This window comes from Coptis chinensis, chromosome 4 (assembly GCF_015680905.1).
Source record: "Coptis chinensis isolate HL-2020 chromosome 4, ASM1568090v1, whole genome shotgun sequence".
Classification (NCBI taxonomy): domain Eukaryota; kingdom Viridiplantae; phylum Streptophyta; class Magnoliopsida; order Ranunculales; family Ranunculaceae; genus Coptis; species Coptis chinensis.
The window spans coordinates 4,254,277-4,276,879 of record NC_141459.1 but is presented as its reverse complement, the minus strand read 5'-3'; the positions used below and the strand labels follow the sequence as shown (position 1 = coordinate 4,276,879).

Below are 22,603 nucleotides of genomic sequence, written 5' to 3'. Positions count from 1 at the left end.
AAAGCCCTGCGCTGTTCATGCAGCGAAGAGATTTAGCTGCTGTATAGCTATCACACCTCCCCAGGAATCTAGGAAAGACACATGCTTCCTAAGGTGGCTTGGTCCAATATGCTGACACAACCAGATCCTTTCATAAGTTGCAGTCTACTATAAATGGTCTTCCAATCAAAAGTGGGGCTTGACTAAGAAGTTTCTCGATCAGTTGAGATGTCTCATTGATATGATGATATCCTCAAGGTGTTCAACACGTGCACATGGTCCCAAATGCCAAACTTGATCAGATGATCATTTTACTTCCATTAGTATTACCAAAATAATAGCATGCGAAAAAGAACAGATAATGAGAGAGGGATCACTACGCAATCATTATTCTTAACTAATGTACATAACAGAGAAGGAAGAAACAGGTAGCCAATTATACGATGATGGCCCAGATGGGTCGATGGGCACATATATGTAGCGGGGACCCTTAGAAAATGATTAAGCTGCGCTTGCATGGATAATATTGACAAAATAGCAGCACTAACCAAAGGAATTAATTTCTGGACCAGATAACTTAAAGCTCCATACCCTGTTACTATCAGTGCCACATTCTTCATTTATGCAATTTTCAAGTATTCAATAGTCAAAGTCAGGGCCGGCTTTGAAATTGTGGGCCCTAGTGCAGCTCTTATATCGGGTTTTGTAAAACCCAAAAAAATCCAGCAGAAAATCATATGCAGAGTTGTTTTAGAACAATAATTTATTTTATGGCATTTGTAACATCAGAACGTGGGTGCTCCTAGTGATAACTTTAATTTTTTATAACTCCAGCCCAAGTTTTGACTGCTCTCTATATACACAAATAACAAATAACAAAGTGAAAACAAAACTTCGCCTATGCATATATACTGTAGGTCACGTTGGGAGGTGAGGGTAGGGGCGTTCATTGGTCTATTCTGTGGGGTCTTAGGCGGCTGCCTACCATAGCCGGTTTGACACAATGTCACCAAACAATGATTGATAGCAAGAGTCAATATTTGATTCCTTTAGGCTCTGTTTGGTAGTATGGATTGGGTGAGCTGTAGAATGAATAAGACCTTTTATATGGTATTTGGTTGTTTGGTCCGGTCCATTTTCAGTATATGGGCCACAACTTATGAATAAGGGAAACAAAAAAGGACCCATAACCGGTATAATGGTATCTGTTGGAATAGCTGCGATTACGTTATTCTTTGGTGTTAATCACTTTAGAGACCGAGGAAATAAAAAAGAAAATCATGACCGAGAGATAAGAAAAAAATAAAATAAAAACTTTGTTCGTCTTCTTCGTCTTTCCCACCCAGGTTCTGTAGAATTTCCATAATAGCTAAGTAATTTCTCCTCTCCACCTCAACTCTCTCTCTCTCTCATTATAGATCTTCTTCATTAAATTGAGAGAATTCTAAAACGTCATCTCCTTTTTCTTTTTCTCTTTAAAATTGAGGATTTATTTGTTTGTGCTTCTTGGTGGGTTTGACGAAAAATTTGTTTGAGCTTATGAATCAATTCTGTGTGACAAATATATTATATACAAATAAATTTCAATAACTTTTTTGAGGATTTTTGTGGATTTTAAATTGGATTTTGAGTTTCGGTAACTTCAATAATTTAATTTTTGACAAATATATATGAATGAGAATGTGGACCAAACATCTGCCAAAGTAGCCAACTTCTTGTGTATCTGCTACTTGACTTGAATACTCTAAATTTGGTTGAGTACCACATTATACAACGTAAGTAGCTACTGCCAAACAGAGCCTTAAGAGAACACATTGTTGGGCTTTCTAGTGAGTCATATTCTTCTAGTAACAATAACAAAACAGATTAAATTTTTGTAGGATAGATATCTATCCCCATCTTGCGACTCCAATTCTCTTTTTAAATTTTTATCAGTTAAATCAAAATCAAAATGTTGTAACCAGTGGGGTTTGAATTTGTGGGAAAAACTTAATTTTGTTTTTGACTACCTAGCACACTCACATTTTATGTTATGACTAACACGAGAAATTTAATTTATTTAATGTTGTACACATGCATAGTGGTGTTTGCATATTTGTTAGACACATACATAATGGTGCGTACATGTGTGGTACAGTAATAGTGCTTACATGTTTGTTGCACATATACATAATGGTTATATATTGTACACATACATAACATGCATAGTAGTGTTTGCATATGTGTTATGCACATATATACATATGTATAGTAGTGTGTGCATATTAGTATACACATACAGTACATATCATACATGCATAATAATGTTTGCATGTATATCAGATTGTTACTCTCCAGTCCCAACTTAAAAATATCATCGACGACAATATTATCAAAATTGAGATAAATCACATGATTTATTAACACAAGATTCGAGGATTTGAAGAGGAAATTAAGTTGTTGTTCAATTGCTTGCTTGGCGAATCGGTGTCGAAATTGACCCAATTCAATTAACAATAACTTAGAATTGGAAAATAAAAAAAAAAATATATATATTACAAAGTGATAAGAGTATTTGTCATGAGAGAATAAAATATTTTCTTATATCTTAAATCACTAATCTCAACACACAAGTCATCTAGCTTAAAGAGAGAAATAACTAGATCTCAAATTTTACTTGTTGATTTTTTATATTTTTTATTTTTTTAGTTAGATGGAGAAGAATGTTATAATTGGTATTAATAAAAAATAACTTGATGAGTTCACCAAGAAAATGTTCTTATAGCGAAATTATTAACGATTGATGCTGATCTGATGTCGGCCCGTTTTTGTCCTAAAATCATAATTATTGTTCACGCAGCTGTAATTACTAGTCAATTTCTATGTTTGGGTCTAATTTTGTGATAAAACTCATCTACTTTGATTAGTCAGTCTGCTCTAACTAATGATTCACCTAGTGGTCCAACCATCTCAACGAATATAATCTACTTGGCTCACCAAACCAGACTAGTAAGCAATAAGCAAGGTCCAAAGTCCGTCACTGAAATGGCATAAACGCTCCAGAGATCAGGCATTCCTCAATGTAGCCTTAGCTTACTAGCTACCAGTAGTCTAGCCTAGTATTGCTTTAGGTGTTTGCTGACAAAACCTTTTGGGTGTGGAGGTATTCCACAGGTGAAACTCACATTGAAAATGAGGCTAGATACTTCAACTAGAGGAGGGACATTACAATAACAATCAAAATATCAAAATGTTGCTCCAACTTTGCGTTGAACACACTGATCAAATAATGAAAAACCTCATTGACCACAAATATTGCTTTCTAATGAACAAAAATTATATCCTTGTGCAATTGCTCCGTGGTTTCTACTTTCTAGTTTATAACTCCCGAAAATTCCAATTTTGCCCACTGAATCCCAAAACAAAAATAATGATGGGGCCTGGGTGAATCCCTGCGAAGTCCGCAAGAGAGAATACAACAATCTCTACACTAATTCCTAAAGGAACTTCTTCAACCACAACTGACACCAGATTTGGAAGAGCAACTCAAGACAATGCTGTTCAACAAAAGTATGATCAATTCATGCCCTCGACAAACATACGTATCAATTGACCCAAGCAGGGAATTGCCTTTCGTATTTGTTTTTTTTCCCTAATCACTTTACCAAATCTAACTCCATCTTTTATGATTTTAACTCAGAGAAAAAAAGAGAGGATTAAAACGTTAAGGCCTTAGACAGTTAGAAGATATTCTAAGGAATTCAGGCCACAAAGGTTGCTCGCAGGAACTGACTGAACATAGGAAGAGCAAAGAGTTAAAAAAGACAAGGGTGAAGATATTCCACAGAAACGAGGACACTGCTCGAATGGCTTTTTCTTTGGTTGCAGTGTCAGAATAAAAAATTACAATCCAGATACCTCTCCACAAAGCATTCGCCAACTTTAAGCAAAGCTTTTCACGAAAGAATTTTTGAACTTCTTCAACGATTGCGACTTAATATCTCGTACCTCCTGTATCACAAGGGAGCTTCCACACAAGAAAACAAATAGCTGATGTATATTGACAAGGCATTTGTTGATTTGTTCTCTAAGGGATCGGTCCGTGGCTTATGGATTTAAGTTACTGTAACTGGCTTTACATTGGAAACGATAACGAGAGCTTTTCAAGCAAACTAAAAAGAGTTTTTTTTTTACTGAACAGAACTGTTTCTCAGGCGTAGATGAAGTTCCTACTCATCCACATGAACACGAAGGGCACAAAGAAAGCAAATGGTTCTCCATATTGGGCTGAAGAAAACTTGAACATTGACAGGCAAATTCAGTGTCAACTGAGTTTTAAATGTATGATACCCCCAACAGTAACCCATCCACTGCCTATCAGGAGAGCGCTGGTTAGTGGGGAATACATTTGAAAGTTGAAACACAACTCACATGGGCAAAGTGCTTGATTCTTCCAAATGGGCATTTGGCTCGTTGATCAATCTAACAAGGGTCCAATAAGAAGAATATTCATTCCACAGAGATATGAAATCAAAAGCAGGGGATGGACTGGACAAACATTTCCAGATCCAAATATTTGTATATACTCGCCTTAACAAATGAGAAAGAAGACTTAACAACTAGTTCATAAATATAATCAAAAGTTTGAAGTATCATACGTCCTTTCTAATTTCTATTAAATCACAATTTGCAAGCAAAAACTGAACTACATACAGACGCTAATCAACACCTACAACTTATCTTAAACACCTTGGTCACGATCGTCTTACTTAACCTTTTACAGGTACAAGGATACAATGACGGGATGACAGTTGAGGAAGAGACTTTTAAGAACCACCTCCCATCCATCATGATTAATATGTTGCATGGGCATCTCTTCTCTTTCTTATGTGTACCCGTAATTGAGCATTTCTACTACCAAAAATTAACGAAGAGTAAATTGGTGATACATTGCTGCTTTGACATCAGATTCCTAGATGCCTGCCTTGTAAGACAGCTTATACTGTTACGGACTAGAAATATACGTGCCTAGGACTCTAATAACAATCGGACCATGTAGTGGGAACTCATTTTCTCTCTTTTTTAAGAAATTTGGTATTCATGATTGATATCATTCGAATGAGAATACAAAAAATTAGTTTAACCAGTTATATCAGAGTAAGTTACGATATCAAAATTTTTAACAATTGATCAATCTTTTGTTTTCATGTTTCTTAATCATTAAGAGCTTCCTTTACAAAATTGATTGTGAGAGTAAGTCTCTATCTCGCAAGTTCGCTTTTTTTCTGAATTTTTTTGGATGACACATTGTTAAGATTTATCCTGACAATGTTATTTCTATCCTAAAGAAGATAGGTTCTCTTTTCCCTAAAAATAATGTTCCTCCTACTTGGGAATGGTTTAATCATACTAATTAGTCGATAATCAGCTTGTGAATGATTAATCTAGGACGTGACTCAAAAAAACGTTCCCCCAGATAACCTATCCTCTATTTTTTTTATATAAATTTTGCTGTAAATATGTAATCTACCTAAGCTAAAACCAACATCATGCAACAATCATTTTGGGGGTAAGGGGGTGGGGGTAGTGTCAGTTAAGTGAAATTCCATTAAATCAAGAAAATGGGTCAAGAGAACCTACAAAGACAACAGAAAACAATAACTACAGAAACATAAACAGTTACAGTTGCTGTTAAAAATACAGTGTTCTAGAAACGGCCTAGGTGGTGCCAACCTTCTCACCTAGGCTTAAAACATGGTGAACTATCTACAAGAACAGGCCCAAGAAAAGGCTTACAATTTGAATATGGGTTCAAATGACTAAAGCTCAATCAAACTTAAAAAAAACACATAGTTCCTAGCCTGTCAAGGCTTGCGTAGCCTAGAAGGCCTAGGTACTCTCCCACTGTCTGACTACCGCCTAGCGTTCTTTAGAATATTGCCAAACTATATACATTATGTATCCCCCATCTAGTAACTAATGGTTTGAAATACAAGCTCCTCATATCCAAAGCACTTTTTTCCAATAAAAGAGAACATTGTCGTCTCTAAAATGACCTTATGAAGCTCTGCTACTTTATCCTCAATAACAAGCGTGTCGCTTTATACTTAACCAGGTAAATAAAGGTGTTTCACACAATATACATTCACGTACATCTACCACATCAGTTCTGTGAGTTTCCCACCAATTTATACCTATTTCAAGAACTGAAGATAATGCCATAGAAAGTAATAGAAACTTAACAACAAACAAAAATATAACACCCATGTTCCATAAGAAAAACTTGCAGTCTAACAATAAAAGTTTTCAACCACGGTAATTGTCTTGGGATAAATAAAGTATTGGAAAGAAAAGGTAATAAAGAACACAGAAAATAAGTGAAAACTTTCACTAGTATAAGAAAAATCATAACTCAATATTCCACGTACTCTCTGCAGTTAACTTCGGCCTTTTTACTTCGTCTGCCAAATTCACAGATGCTGAGATCTGCAAAGAAGCCAAAAATTAGAACATTAATGCCAAAAGGGATTAACTGTAAGTAATTGTATAAACAACCTATATTTATATCTTGTAAAGTTAACAATAGCATCCACAATGCCATAATCACAAAGAATATATGCGATAGTCACCACATGCCTTACTTTTTATTTTTGGCTTTCTATGGACAGTGGACCAAACCATTACTTAAATTCCGCTCAATAAAGTCAACATAAATTTTAACTAAATGCTGCACTAAATATCCTTTGGCTAATTCAAATCACCAGCAATTCAGGATCAGCTTGACAAATAAATGCTTTGTTATCCTTTTACTAACCCCTGAAGAAACCAACGACATCTGGTCACACAATGGCACACTTCAAAGTATAGGTTTTTTCTATTTTAATTTTTGGTCTAGCATTTTCTTTATTCACAATACCAGAATATACTGACTTCCTAGTGTGAATCAATCGGGTTCCTCAACCAAAGCCGCTAAAAAAAATACTCAATGAAGTATAATGCTCGTGAAAAGATGGATATCCAAAATAAAAGAATTGTCATAACAGTAATAGAGCACGAGTGCGTCACACAATGAGAGGCATGTGCCTTCTTTTGGGGGGGGGGGGAGGGGGGGTTGTTATAGGATGATGTGGAAAATGCAAATAACAAGAATAATGGCATTTATCATTCAAATCTCTCCAAAACAGTATTCCTTAAATATCATAACATTATTCAACAGATTTCTGATTTCTCAAACAACATATCCAGAGTTCCAGGCTAATTCCTAAACTCTTCTCTATCAAACCATAGTTATGGACTTATGGGCATCACCAACCCCTATTTGGGACTTTATTATTATCATCCTTCAAAAGTATCCTCATTTCTAAAGATGATTTTAAAGGAGATCCCAGCTGTCAAACTGTCAACCCTGTGCACAAACCACAAGATGAACAAATTTTATGTTTTTATTTTTTCTCTGCAAGTTTTAGAACACTGAAAACAGTAATTAAAAAAAAATTGTTCTTCCTGAGACTTGAACATGCAATCTACCACTCCCAACTTATCCCAATGTCACTTGGATTGTTAAATTTTTAGGGATTTCAATATTGGCTTTAGAGGTCGCCCCCCTTTTTTAGAGGCCCTACATTTAAAATGCTGATGTGGCCCTCTATTTTGAGGACCTGCATTGGTGATGCCCTAACAAACCTTAACATTCAAAATGGTATTCTTCATATATATCATAATGCCATTTAATCCATTTCTACTATTCAAGCAACATATCAACATATCAATTACTCCTATAACATCCTCTATATTCAATCATATTTTAAAAACTCAAATATTCATCAAAAACACACACAGCCAATGCAATAACATTTCACACGTACTAAATACGAATATAGGAAAAAAAAAATTGAATACCTTAAAAATTCCGTTAATCTTGGAATCCCTCGACCAATCCACTCCCAAAACCTTACTCGAAGTCTGATAAGTAGCTCTAAACAAATCTTCGCCATAAACTCTTTGAGAAAAAGTAAAATCCCAACAATTCTTTGATACATCATAACAAGGCTCAAATGTCCTGACCCCACCATGTAAATAACTATACTTCAACTTACAATTCCCAGTCCCAAACATATAATTAGCTGACACCTTATTATTTAAATCAAACACTAATGTCCCGTCAACCATTGTCCTATTATCTCCTTGCCCATGTATATAATTCAACTTCAATGTTTTATCTGCTATTTTAACATTGTTCATAAACTGAAACCTGAAATCCTATAAATAAATAAATAAAAAAAAAAAAAGGGTTAATAACGCAATTTTGTAGTTTGTTTGCTTTAAGGTTTAAGGTTTTGAAGTGATACCTTGTTGGGAACGTTGTAGTCAACGATGAAAGAACCGGGTTTTTCTACGGAGAGAATTAAACCGTTTAAGCTTGGACCGTTGACGAAAGTAGCGTCGGTCAATGAAGCTTTGAGTTTGACATCTGTGCCGGTGTTGAATGAGAAATTTGCAAGGGCTGTACTGTTTTTGTCTGTTTCGTATCGGCCTTTTACGGAAGCCTTCATCATTTTTTTCCTTATTTCTTTTTGAAGGGAAAAGAGGAGAATTGGATTTTTAGATAAGAGCTCTTTATTGTTTTTTGAGTCTTGAGTCTTGACTACATGGTTTTGTGGTTGGTGAGTGGTGAGAATGTAGGCGGAGGGTTCTAAAAATGTGGGTTGGGATTTTAGCCTTTGGATTTACATTGTTTGGACTTTGGACAGCCAGTGGTCACTGTGTCACATGAGATGTAGGAGAGAGTTTGTTTATCATTTCTTTGAATGAGATTTTCGGCACAAGATATTGTGATTGATTGAATAGTGATAGTGTGTTACATACAAAGGATTAATAAATAGGTTGTGACTTTTTTTTTTGCTAGGTTGTGACTCGTATTCTCGAAAATAAATAAATAAAAATAAGGTGTGAGTCTAACGGTCGATTCCAATAATGCTTAATGCATAAAATTTAATAAAACATGCGAAAATATAAAACCAGGATCAGGGTGGATCTAGAGTTGGCTGACCCGGGCTTTACACATTTTTTTTTTTTATAACAATAACTGTTCATAATTTATACCCTAAAAAAAATAAAAAATAATAGTGTGAATTAGTGCTAGTAGCCCACTTTGTGGAGAATCCTATATCCGCCCTAAGTCCCTCACTAGGACGATAACACATCTTGGAAAAATAATTTTCCATCAAACAATGTGTACTGAGAAATTACACATTTGCCACTCAACCAGGAAAACAACATATCTTGATGAATTCTCCATCAGACATGTGTACTGAGAAAAACAAATAGACTTGCATATTCAATTGGTTTACTGGTTCTAATTTTCTAAATACCTATTATTGATATATCATTGAAATCTCCGTAACTCCTTTTATGAGGATTAAAAAAATAATGATGTGATAACTCCTAGAGCTCCTAGATTAAGATAGGGAAGCACAGGCTACAAGCAAGACATACTGACTATGAAAGTCCAATTCCTTTTGGGCCCGGGAGGCTACTTGGGATGCTTTTTTGTATTCTAACTCGGTGGACCTAATATTAAGCCAATAGTCCAGTCTCTCCAGAACACAAAGGGGCGCCAACTTTAATTGCACAAATTTCCCGCCAAAAAATTGGCGCCAGATAATCTTAATATTAGTAGTAGCTCAGTCACACAGCTCCCGCCACCCTCTCTCAGTCTCAAACTCTCAATCCCTCAGGTTTACAGTCTTGACCTAGATCCGTCTATAGACAGTCTCGACTTTGAGGTCAGTCTTGATTCTTATTTTATAAAATGTATTTTCATATCATACTCATATTAGATCTGCCACTCGACATCATTTTATTTTGATAAATTAACATTTTTTTTTAATCTATGTATCTGAGCTCATATGTTTAGATCTAGTGTCACACTGTCACACCAGCTTATTTCACTCGCCCTAGGGTTTATTGTGATTAGGGTTTTACAAAAAGGTTGTAAATTTGGTGAAAACATATTTTATTAGGACTGCTACACAATGGTGCACTGGCTTTGCTTGGTCTGAAGGAAAATACCACAGTAAATTGTTTTTACATTTTAAGTGGTAATACAAAATTATGATTAATCACGTTAAATTGTTGACCTTTGAGAGGTAATCGAATAGGAATTGGTCATGTCACGATTTTTTTTTAAGTTTTGAACCTTATCCTTTTTGGAATTCAGCAATTGTAATATACCTTTTGTTATTGTAGATAATCAAGGAAGATCTGCACAGAATTTAAAGAGGATCAGAACTGTATATGCATTCAAAGATAGCAACTTAGGTTTTCGTTTGTTGTCGGTCCAACAACAGGAAGGCATACAATGGCTCCACGACTAGCATCTGATAAGTTCAATATTGAAACACCGTCTCCACGCAGGCTTCGAAGAAGAATTGTGAAAAGCGAACCAGAAGCTTGTGACCTATATGAGGATGGTGGTAATAGCAAAAGAAAGAAATATGAGGACCATAGCGTTAGTGATATGACCTTGAAGGAGCTAAAAGAGAGGTGCAAGAAGAAGAAGAAATTCTTGGAAACGGCAAGCCTAAGCAAGCAAACTACCAACAGTAGCTCCTGTTTTGATACAAACCAAGAATATGATATTGTGGAAATAGAGGAAGAAGAATCTGATCTTGAAACACCAATAATTACTTGGAAACGAAGAGATTCATGCAAAGTCAAAAGTAAACGCAAGTGCATCAGGAAACAAGTGTGTTTATCGTTAGATTCTGGAGTTTCGGTTGAAGTAATTAATCATAGTGGTTCTGAATATTCATTGCCTAGTCTCACAGGTAAACATGACCCACCAAACATAAAAGTTGAAATTTTAGAACCTGATTGTGCAGATCGCCAAAATGGGGTGTGTCTTGCTAATGGTTCTGCACCTGAGGCTATAGAAGGTTCCTCTCAAGTTTTTTCTGATGAAGCACCCAGGAGTGTTTCTGGATATGATGTGGTAAATGTGGAATCAAGTGCTTTTATTACGGATTCTCCAAGATGTGTAGTTAATGAAGCTTCATTCGACTTTGTGGAACTTTGCGAGCCTATCTCTCTTTGTCTGAGTGAGACAGTGAATTCTGGAGAAACTAAAGAGTCAGGCTTTCCACAGCCTATATCTCTTTCTCCTCTCTATGAACTCACAGTTCAGGGTAATGCCAGTTACCTATTTCCTGATCAGATTTCTGAAGATCCAATTCCTGTCACACAGGATAAGGGTTCTGATATACGTGAGAGCTGTGAAGGTAACTTGTGTCAGCCACATATATCATGCCATATGGATTGTGCTACTGGAATTGAACGTCTTGGTACTGAAATTGGTGATAATTCCATATGCAAAGGTCTTAATTTTGGCGGCAGTAGTGTTTCTGATGTTGAAGGTGAAGTTGACAGTAATGGAGATTCCCCCACTCATCTCAAAGGGGACAGGACAGGCCACTATGGAAGTCTCCATAACTCATTAGGGGATTCTTATCCAACTCCCAAAGCTCATATCGGCATAGATCCTGTTAATGATGACTCACCTCTGGTTGAGACGCATTCAATTTGCATCACCGGTGGAGATTTGTCTGCTGGTGCTGATAGAGATGTTGAGTGCTTGCTGATAACATCTCCCACTGCTACCGTTGGATTTATTGCTAGAGAGTTGTTTGAGAGTCAAAATGGTGCACAGCCAGACAACTCGCCGAAAAAGCTCCTTTCAACCAGAAATGTATATATCCATCTTCTCTTTATTTTCAATCATCTTGTATTCTCTCATCTTGAATTAGTTTATAAATAAGCTCTTTGCAGGCAATCTCTCCTACTTCCCAGGAGCAGTTACTTCACTCAATGGATATTGAAGAACTACATGACTGTGCAGGGAAATCTGGTAAGCTGTATAATCTTTGGTGACTTAATTGTAAGGTCATGTGTTCTTCATGTGAAATATATTGTGCATGGTCATAAATGGACTGGAATCCCCCAATGGTATGGCCGAATGGGGATTGACACCATCTGTTCATTGGTGGTTTGGTTATCGTGTTGTCCTTTTTAAGTTACTAATTTGTGGTCTTCAATGATACAAGAGTCTCTGAATTTTTTAATAGAATCTGTTTTGCTTGCATTGGATTTTGCGTATTCATTCTTGGCTAAGGCCCTCTTTCATCTTCTGTTTTTTGGGTTTCTCTCAATTAATATTACACTTGTAATTTTCTCTATGCTGTCGACTTTGGATAGGGTCATGCTTAGAAATATGTACTAAGAATACCATTATTTCAGTAGGATCAGATCTTCAGGGAACTATGGCGACAATAAAACCTGGTGAAGCTGATGCAAAATTTAAGAGCTGGAATGACCTCCCACAATTTGTTCCCAAAGGAATTCTTAAGGCTTCACATGGTTCTTTATTAGCACCACTGGATGGCAATGAAAATTCTGATGCCAGTCGTTCTCAAAAGGCTGTTGCATTCTCACAGAGACAGATGCAGGACATTGAGTCTCTTGCAGTGAAGCTCATGGAAAAATTGAAGTCAATGAAGGACATTGTGAAGGACAGTTTATCCGTAAAAGAGTACTCACCTACACCTCCTAAATATACTGCTGATGAGGTACATCAACAAACATACTGATTAACTCTTATCGTTATTTGCAACAGCCTACGCCAGTTCCTAAAGTACCATGTTATTACTAATGTCAACTGTCAAGACCGATTTAGGATACTAGCTAATTAACATGTTGTGTCCAAATTATCAATTCAGAAGCATCTTGAAAGTGAAGATATGGATATAGCACTAAGCTGATGACTATTGACAACCCATGTGTGCTATCATCACAACCACCTTCATAGTTTTCACATCAAACTGAAGCTATTTAATACTATGGGACTCTAGTGCTTTTTGTTACTCCACCTTTGTCATGTCTGCCTGCCTTTGTCAATAAATGTGTGCCTGATAGGCTTACATTATCTTTAATGTTTAAATCTTATTTCCAACATCTGGATCTTCATTTGAGTGAATGTAGTAGTGGAATATACCTATGTTTTAGAGGATATACTGCATTTTGTATTGATGAGAACATAGTATCTGATGAACTGATCCTGTGAGTTTGGCTTAACCAACTATCAGATAACTCCAAGTTCCCAAGTCTTCCCCTGCCATCTTTGGACGAAATCGTCCTCTTTAAGAACCTCAACTTTTAGTCTTTTACACCTTAAATGGATATATATATTCCAAATGGCCAAACCTTTGACTTCCACTTTTTTTTGTTACCTACTAGGACTAGTCCAGTCACTTGTTTGTTTTTGTTATGCTGCAAAAGGCATTTGAATACTTATATGTATTTGACCGGAACTTGTTATTTGCAACAGATGAGAGCTGCTATACAGAATGCTGGAGAAGCTGAAGAAACTACAAAGAGATGGCTTTCCATGATGGCAAGGGATTGCAACCGTTTCTGCAAAATAATGGTGCGTTCTTTCCCCCCTATCTTAATTGAATTAGGGCTAATCAAAACATGAGAATACAAAACTAACACCCTTATCCAGGGTTCTGGGCTTCTGGCCAGTGTTGATATGTTCTAATTCCAATTATGCTTTTGTTGATCAGAGATCAGGTAGAAAGAAAACTGCTGCAGAAAGGAAGAAGATAACCTTTGCAGATCAAGCTGGTGGTCGGCTTTGTCATGTGAAGATTCTTGAAGATTGTCCGGATTCTGGTCTAGTCCCTGAAAGTGAAGGTGTTCACATGGATGTGCAAGCTTAATGGTAACGGGGTTGTACACTACACTCTTGCTATTAGAGTACTAATATAATGTTCAAATCGATGTTCTTTAATGCACACTTTCTTTTGAGCAATCTCTTGGGGATATTGAAACCCTACAAACTTGAGCTGCGTTGAAGTCTTTCACCAACATTTTACTGTACAATATGAAGACCATACAAATCACAAAGTTGGGCAGTCTCTTCAGGCTTCTTTTCAATTTTCGCCATAAGTTTATTGGATTTACCGTGTAATTTGTTGTAACTCGTTATGTACCATTTGTAACGACTTGTGGAGGGAATAACTAACTTCTGCAGTGGTTTGGTTTGGAGTACTCTTTGGTTTGTGTTGTGCATCTCAAAGATGGATTTACAGTAAGACAAGCAAAACACAGGACATTTGCACACTTTTTTCCATCGTAACTACATGTGTACTGTGTTTGTCAGTTGCACATTTTGCAGGTTTATGTATGGTATATTGGCTCGGTTATTCATCCATGGTGGATACTTGCTGATCGCTTTGTGGGGGAAAATGGGAAATGACCCATTTGAAGGTGCTGCATGTTATATTATTTCAGATTGACCTATCAATTGCTTTCTAAATGCACCTATCAATTGAAATTTTAAAAACCAATTGTACTTGTGAAATCCCACCCAACTTGATTGTATAGATGCAAGTGTCCAACATCTATTCAACTGGGCCTGCTAATTTAGGAGCATTTGGGCACTAACTGGACAATGGTAAAAGGAACGGCTTTTGGGCGTTTGGCTAAGGCAAGGCCTAAAATATCGATATCGATCAATATATCGGTGTACCCAAAAATCGATATATATTTTATATATCCATTTTTTTGGTAACCAGTCCAAACTATTTAAAATATCGGAAATATAATATCGGAAATATCAGATATATATCGGAAATATATTGGAAATATCGGATTTATATTTTAAAATGGTCAAAAAGTCAACTGATATATATCGATATAAAGTTTCATATCGAAAATTCTGATATATATCGGAAAAAAAAAAGATTCTATATTCGGTGGATATATGTCGGAAATATCAATATCGGTGTACCAAAATACCAATATATATCGACAATATATCGGATATATCAACGATATTTTGGTCCATAGACTAAAGTATTCAAATTAAAGCACACAAGTACACAACCACACTGTATTGAGTATTGACTACTGCAGAATGAAAGTATAGTTCCCTTGTAGGAGTAGGGAAGTACGCTGCATTAATTCCTGGCTTCAATGGTTTATGAGAAGAAACAGAAGAGTATTACAACGAAGAAAAATGCCCAAGTGTTCTACTTACAAATGGACCAGTAATGTTGTCGAGATTTTTTGCATACTACTATACTAGGAATTATTTGTGAATTTGTAGATAAAAAATATTAACTGTACAGTGATATTTTGAATAAAAATTGTTAACCGTGATACTACTAACGATACTAGACCCTAAGCCCTATAAAGCCCTCACAACTAAAGCCCTCATAGAGTTTTGTAGATTCTAAAAAATATTCGACCCTACTAAACTTTCATTACATACACATCCATAATACTCTTTGTTAAATATTTTGATTAAAAAAAATCTTTTTGTAATTTAACCGTGACCCACAATAACTTGTTTTATATGGGTCAACTCAACCAAGAACAATGAGCACTTTTTCAGCCAATAAAAATAAGACTTTATTCCTTTGATCATCAAGTCAAAGTCCATAACTTATTATTCTCAATTTTTTTCCACTTATTTCTTATAAATTATATTTTTATTCACATCCAAAGCCAAGTCTAAAACTAAAGGTTTCTTCCACACCAAAACAAAATTGAGCGGACATTTGTAACATAGAAACCAAAAACAACATTTGTCAGGAAAAATGACATTTGTAATCTCAAACCTTATAAATCATTTGTTCAAAAGCCAATATTTTCGTTTCATATACAAAGCTTGAAATTTTTTAAAGTAGAAGAAAGGTAATATTATATTTGTTTGAATCTATTATAGAAATAATTTATGATATTACAAATAGTTTAACAATCCAATGATTTTAACCAAAACTATTATGTTTCTTCTTTATATCTAAACTTCTTTTTTAAAATGATAATATAATTATTTGTTACATGTATTTCAATGTTAAATGTAATTTTAGTGAGGTTTGAGTCTGAGGAAAAACAAATTCGAACTCTCGATGTACTTGATTCATTAGATTGTGGATGTGCATTTTAAATTTTTGGACTTATCTGAGGATTATTCTTAGATTGGTTGGACTTTGAGTTTATAGATTATTACATTTTGTAATATAAATGAGTTTTAAAACCATAGTAAAAAAAAAAAAAAATATATCTAGGGTCGTGGTCGGCTTGAGGTTTAGACTTGTGACCGGTTCTATCTTGACTTTTAAAAAAATATCGAAGGACTTTAAATGTTTAGAGCCGAGCTAGCCCGACCCGGCCCATTGCCCACCCCTACGCACAACAACAAATGGGGATGTAGCTCAATAGGTAGAGGCGATCGCCTTTTTCAGCCTCTACAATTTAATTTTTTTTCTTAACGTAAAACTTCACTCAAAATTAACCGCCAACTTATAAATATACTTGATCAATTATCATCCACGAAATTTTCGACCACAAACAAAATAAACAATCAACACGAAAAGATTTTAAAGGGCTGTTAATACCATAGTACAAAATATCTATTCGGATTTCAGAAAAAAATATATAAATATCACAATATATTCAGAGATATATACAACTATAAATATCGGTAATATTTTAACGATATTTGTGGTATTTAGAGATATTTGGAGATATTTTATGTATATAACAATTTTATTTAATATTTATCATTATATTTTAAATAAATATAAATAATATATTATGATATATCAAAAAATATCTAGATATTTGTCAATATATATTTGCATATAAAACAATATCAAATATCTCTAAAAAAGAGATATATCCACGATACATATCCAGAAATTAAATATCGATAAATACCTATATCATGATATTTTGTACTATGGTTAATACTATAGTAGAATAATATTAGCATTACACATTTCAATGACCAAATAACCAAACAACGTTGTTTACATGATATCCATCAACCAAAATAAAACGATTAAGTAGTCCACATTTCTACACATTATTAATCTTACATAGCAGCAGATTTACAAAACAAGATCTCCCAAATATCAGAAAAAGCTTGAATAATAACACCATAATGATGACGTGAATTCAAAGAAAGAAAACACTGTAACAGCTGTTCCAAATCTTTAGTCTCAAACATTTCTCTCTCCACTATCATTTCCATCATTGACCTTCTAAAATCTCCATAAGGATCTTCCGACTTTTTCATCACTGCTAAACTCTCCTCCATTTTCATCCCTGCTTCCTCTTTTTTCCCTGTTGGAACAACTTTGTTTCTACAAGGATAGTATTTTACCTTTTTAACCCTGCCACTTTTTTTCTTCTTTGGCTTCCTCTTAACGATTAAACCGTTAATGGGTGTTTCATTAATCGGGTCTAGCTGTACACCCGTACCCGAATCCGAAAAAGAAGAAGAAGAAGACGAGTTAGTTGAGAGGGTTCTAGAAACTTCTTCACTACTAAACCATGCTGTTTCAGCTGAACAGTTACTGAAACGAGTTATTGGCTTTTTGGACTTTTTGTTTTTCTCAAAAGCAGGCGATGAAGACACGTACTCATCTGAGCCTTCCGAAGCTGATGAGTTGTAGATTTTCTTACGTGGGGGAGTGTTGGGTGTTGAGTCAGTTATGTTAGAGTAGTAGCGAATGTATGTTTTCTTAGGTTTTTTCGAACTACGATTACCTCCACAACCGAAGGAAACAGGAGGTGAAGACACGTGTACGGGAGTTGAGTTGGGTTTGTGGGAGAGTGGAATGGGTGTGATGGGGAAGTTGGATGGGTTTTTGGATTTGCAAATGAGGATGGATGAGAGTTTGAGTTTGAAGCGTTTTGCCATGTTTAATGGAATGTTGCAGTTGAGAAATGAGGTGTTGTCTAGTAATGTATGTGTGGGAGGGAGTTTATAGATAGGGAGAAGCCGGCTGTAGCCCCGAAAAAAAAACCTGGCAACACGCAATAGATTCTGCGCCTGCAAAATATATTGCAGTCATATCAAAGACGTCATCTTATTCCTGACTTGTCATTCTTTTGATATTGTAGTCTTGGATATATGATGCATATCTATCTTCATGTTTTATGGGCCATTTAATTCATTCTGACATTTTGTTTTCGCAGATTTAAAGCATGATAGTAAATTTCATGAAATATTCCACTATTTTGGAGATCTCGTTAGTTAGCATCTTTAGGTGACATATTGTCCTAGCATCAAATTCTAAATTTTCAATAATTTTGTGTTTTTTCATTTTCAAGAGACACACATGTTGATGAAAACACCAAAACAAACACCTAAATTTAGTGTTTGTTTTTAGTGTTGTATCAAATTTTTCTCGCGGTTTTGAAAAAAATACGCGGTGTTTCAAACACCGCATGAATTTGGGATAGACAGTGGGCTTCTATGGCGCGGTGTTTCGAACACCGCATGTGCTTGGGCTAGACAGTGGACTTTTATGGCGCAATTTATCCAAAATCGCGTGCATGATATGAATAAAAATGATAGAAATTAGGAACTGAACTTGAATGATATCAGAATGAAAAAATTAGGAACCTATGATTATGTATCTAATAAGAATGAATTGTGTAATTACATATTCTTATACATCTCATATTACATAAAATTTATTTAACTCTCTTCTTACGCCCCTTACCATTCGATAACTCTCCTATTTCCATTTGGATGTTTTGAAGTTGCTCCTTTAAGTTCCTAACTTGAGAACCAAGATCTTCTCTGTCTACACGAATGTTAACTACCTCACCCTGAAGTTCCTTATATCCTTGATGTTGTTGCGTGTACACCTGCTGAATATCCTCATACGCTTTTCGAGTCTTGTCATACGCACGTTAGGATTGTTGATATGTTTGAGAATATGTCTCCTCTCTTTCTTGGCTGTAATGATACAAGACAGTCCTCATCCCATCAAACATACGAACCTTGTTCTCATATTTTTTCCGAATCTCAGCCTGAAAATCCAAGAAAATACAGTGTGAGTACATATTATATATATAATGAAGAAGATAAATAAAACAACTAAACTCACCAGGGTATACTGATCAATCTGCGGCTCTAACTCATGGAAACGAGCATCAGGCACCTCAGGAATGGAAAGGTAAGTAACCTCCCCATTAGGTCCACACACGACAAACATCATCGGATTAGTGGCATACACAGGAGCTGGATGATATGCATTCACAGGTTGTGAGTTGTAAACAGGCTGTGGCGGATGAGAAATACATAGCTCACGTCTCATCTCTTCTAGGCCCACAAACTAGCCCGACCAACAGGGGGCAACAATGAACTCATAGAGACACGGTTCCACCATCTATAATCCTGATCTTCAATTTGCTCAACAACAAAAGAAGACACATCTGGCCAAGGACCACCACTGGCATGAACTTCATGAACTTGAGTTCTACTCCACGACTTAGCATCACTAACATCTGGTATGGGATCACTAATATCCAGTCAACTGTCTCCAACATCTGTCGCCACAGTACCAAACTTTATAGTCACGTGCGGCAAAAACAACTCTGTGACGTGACAAAACACAAGCATACTGCATAACTGGATCGTCAAAGGCAGTAGACAAATGCCAAGGTCTCAACTCAATAGATGACAACGATCTAATATCAATCTGAGGACGAGCCATATACACATTATTTTTAATATGCCCCCTGTTACAAGTCAAGTGAGGCCCTGACCAACTTGCAAATCTAGGGCGAGTATCAGCAATCATGTCTATGTTAGGACAAAGACAACGGAAGTACTCGTAAAACCAAATCTCCAAAAGTCCTGTGAATCCTGCAATCTGAGGACTTTTACTTCCAAATATTTGTGAAGATTTGTCTAACGCCGCTATTAGTGTGACATATACTGAGATACCAATGTCATAATCTTTCATATTATGCAAATCAGAAACATAAGCATAATATCCAAGTCGTACAGTAGAATGACCATTTGGAAACAAAACATGCCCAATAAAAAACATAAAAAAAGCCCTAACATACACATCAACACCCTCACTACCAAGTAGAACAATCAAAACTAACTCGCTCATGTATTAGGATCCAAGAGAGGTTCCAAGTATGCAGTTTTAATATGAGATAACTTAATACCATAAAAATCATAAGCATCCGCATCCAAGTGAGGAAAAATTATAAGCATACTACCAATGTTCTCATAATTTGTATTAAAATGTATCGGTTGGCCTATATCGATACTCAACCCAAAAATCATGGTGAAGTCTAGAGGTGTGAACCCCAACTCCGCACAAGAAAAATGAAATGTATGAGTTGTATTCCACCATCTTTCTACTAAAGCAATGACCACTGCCCAATCAGCTTTTTCATAATCTACATCAACCAAAAGACCCAAAGGTGTACACAAAATACTATCTCTAATATGTACAAACTCATCCAAACTCTTAAAAACCTTCCACCACTCTCTAACACCAAGTAAAACCGATCAAACTCGGTAGTCAATAACTTTATGATATTATGAAAAAAAATAAAGCATATAAAATAAATAATTAATTAGTCCAACTCAACTAATTAATACATAATATTCAAAATATTTAATCAAAACTAATTAATTACACGAATTTCGACACGACACATGTTTTGTATCACGTGTAGAAAACACAACTTGAATATCAAGTGTTTCATCGGGATTAAATTGTCAATCGAAGTCGTTCAATTGATACTCAAGTACATAGGGATGTCTATCAGTCGGCGCGACATCCTCGACTTCTTCTCCCCCACTGTTTTCTACTTCCTCGGCTTCTTCAACCTCTACATCATCGCCAATGTCGTTTGTGTAGTGCCAATACTCATTATCATCACCGTCGAAAGGTTGAAAATGATCCATATAAAATTTCAAGAGTTTAGGTAAGTTTTTGTTTTTTTTTAATAAGGAGAGGGTTTATGAATTGAGAGAAAAGTTAAAAATGAATGAACTGGTGGTTTTGGTTATGTATATAAAGACATAGCACGCAGTGTTTTAAACACTGCGTGGTTTCTGGAAAACCGCATGGGCTTGGGCTTCTAAGGTGGGCTTTTGTGGCGCGGTTTTGCGAAAGCTGCGTGGGCTATACGGCATGGTTTATCCAAAATCGTGTTATTTGATATCAACTATTTGATATCGCTCTTAAAGTTAGTTAGTGTTTTTTGGTTTGGTATTTGGTTTGGTTCAAATATTTAGTGTTTTCTTGGTTTCTCTCCTAAAGATGCTCTTAGAGATGCGGAAACTAGTATTTTGGTATGTGACATTTTTTCTTTGAATGCTTGGTACAATTTTCTTTTTCCTTAAAGTTTGACTAATTAAAATTTGATTGATGATCAAGTTACTTTAGCTATGTGATTATGTGATTAGAATAAGCTTTATACTATATCATTTAGTTAAAGTCATGTACTGGATCGCATATTACAAAATATCAGGATATGACAAAATATCAATTTCTGATTTACAGATATGTATTGTGGATATATCCCTTTCTTTGGGGATATTTGATATTGTTTTATATGCAAATATTGTGAATATATCTAAAATATCGATAAATATCATGGATATTGTAGATATTTTTTGATATATCATGATATATAATTTATATTTATTTAAAATACAATAGTAAATATTAAATAAAATTGTTATCTACACAAAATATCACAAAATATCATAAATATTATAAATATCATCGAAATATCACCGATATTTATATCTCTAAATATATTATGATATTTATATATCTTTTGTTGAAATTTTAATATTTATCGCGATATTTTATACTATGCTCGATCCTGTGTGTGATTAAATGTCTAGAATGAATCACCTTCAGATATGTAGATGATTTAGTGGCATCGGTTACTTTATAGTCACATGAATAAAAGGACTGTAATATTTAGTGCACAAGAACAAGTCTCATACATGAAAGATAACATTTTCAGTTTTTCCACTTGGAGTTCGCTTTGTGTAACTATCATCCAGAATTTTTCAAGGAATTGGCATTGTATGCACTAAAGATAGTGTAAACGCGTGCAGATTTTGCACATTTGTTTGCTATGGCTGTTTTACAGTACGCATCTAAAAGGGAATTCGTTGCGACTCGGGTGACTTCACCTCACTAAACAATAGAGAAGACCATACATTTTGGAAATATTAAATCAAATATTGCTTAATCAATCATTAAAAGATTTGTAAGTCATTAGCATATATGTCCTCATGTTAGTTTTTGATCAATTTTCATTGTATTTTTCTCAGGAACTAGTCAGTGTACGGCTGGATACACCCCGAACCCATGAAGATTATATTGGCTGATAGCGAGACTATTGACTCGCTCTGTCCTTCTTTAACACCATTTTTCATTTGCAAATATCCTAGTGAGTCGTTAGTGGAAAAGAAACCTGTGGTTATGAAATGTTGCGAAATACTGTAGTAGTTAAAAGTTCGAGATGGGATTGCATACCAGTCCTAATATGAAATGAGAGGGATTAGTTGTGAGATGAAATGAAACACTTGTTGCTGTCTTGACTTAACAAAGTCATAATATTCAGCAATTTGACAAGAAATCAGTTGTCTAGCATAGGTGGTATCATTATCCAAATTTAGTGCACTTGCAGATTTGTGGATGGAATTGGAGCAAGAATAATATCTGCTGCCATCATTTATCCTAACAAGTAACAACTAACAACCAAGTTCGTTGACAAGAACGAAATTCTAAAT

The 22,603-nt window shown here is 35.3% G+C and overlaps 3 protein-coding genes across 3 annotated transcripts; 1 reads left to right on the top strand and 2 right to left on the bottom strand.

Annotated features, from left to right (window-relative positions):
• Positions 1-6,209: 6,209 nt before the first annotated feature.
• Positions 6,210-8,996, bottom strand: LOC147501326 (outer envelope pore protein 24B, chloroplastic-like). The gene is made up of 3 exons (XM_086606352.1): positions 8,307-8,996; positions 7,858-8,217; positions 6,210-6,444 (listed from the first exon to the last, which is right to left on the bottom strand). The coding sequence occupies exons 1-3, from the start codon at positions 8,511-8,513 to the stop codon at positions 6,364-6,366; spliced, it is 648 nt and encodes a 215-aa protein (XP_086462478.1). The 5' UTR covers positions 8,514-8,996; the 3' UTR covers positions 6,210-6,363.
• A 617-nt stretch (positions 8,997-9,613) lies between these two features.
• LOC147501325 (uncharacterized) lies at positions 9,614-14,223 on the top strand. Its single transcript, XM_086603784.1, has 6 exons — positions 9,614-9,743; positions 10,207-11,704; positions 11,785-11,863; positions 12,253-12,581; positions 13,340-13,438; positions 13,578-14,223. Exons 2-6 carry the CDS (start codon positions 10,319-10,321, stop codon positions 13,731-13,733), a joined length of 2,049 nt encoding a protein of 682 aa, XP_086459910.1. The 5' UTR covers positions 9,614-9,743; positions 10,207-10,318; the 3' UTR covers positions 13,734-14,223.
• A 2,552-nt stretch (positions 14,224-16,775) lies between these two features.
• Positions 16,776-17,805, bottom strand: LOC147501324 (uncharacterized). Its single transcript, XM_086606351.1, has one exon. It carries the CDS (start codon positions 17,726-17,728, stop codon positions 16,898-16,900), a length of 831 nt encoding a protein of 276 aa, XP_086462477.1. The 5' UTR covers positions 17,729-17,805; the 3' UTR covers positions 16,776-16,897.
• Between the last annotated feature and the right edge of the window lie 4,798 nt (positions 17,806-22,603).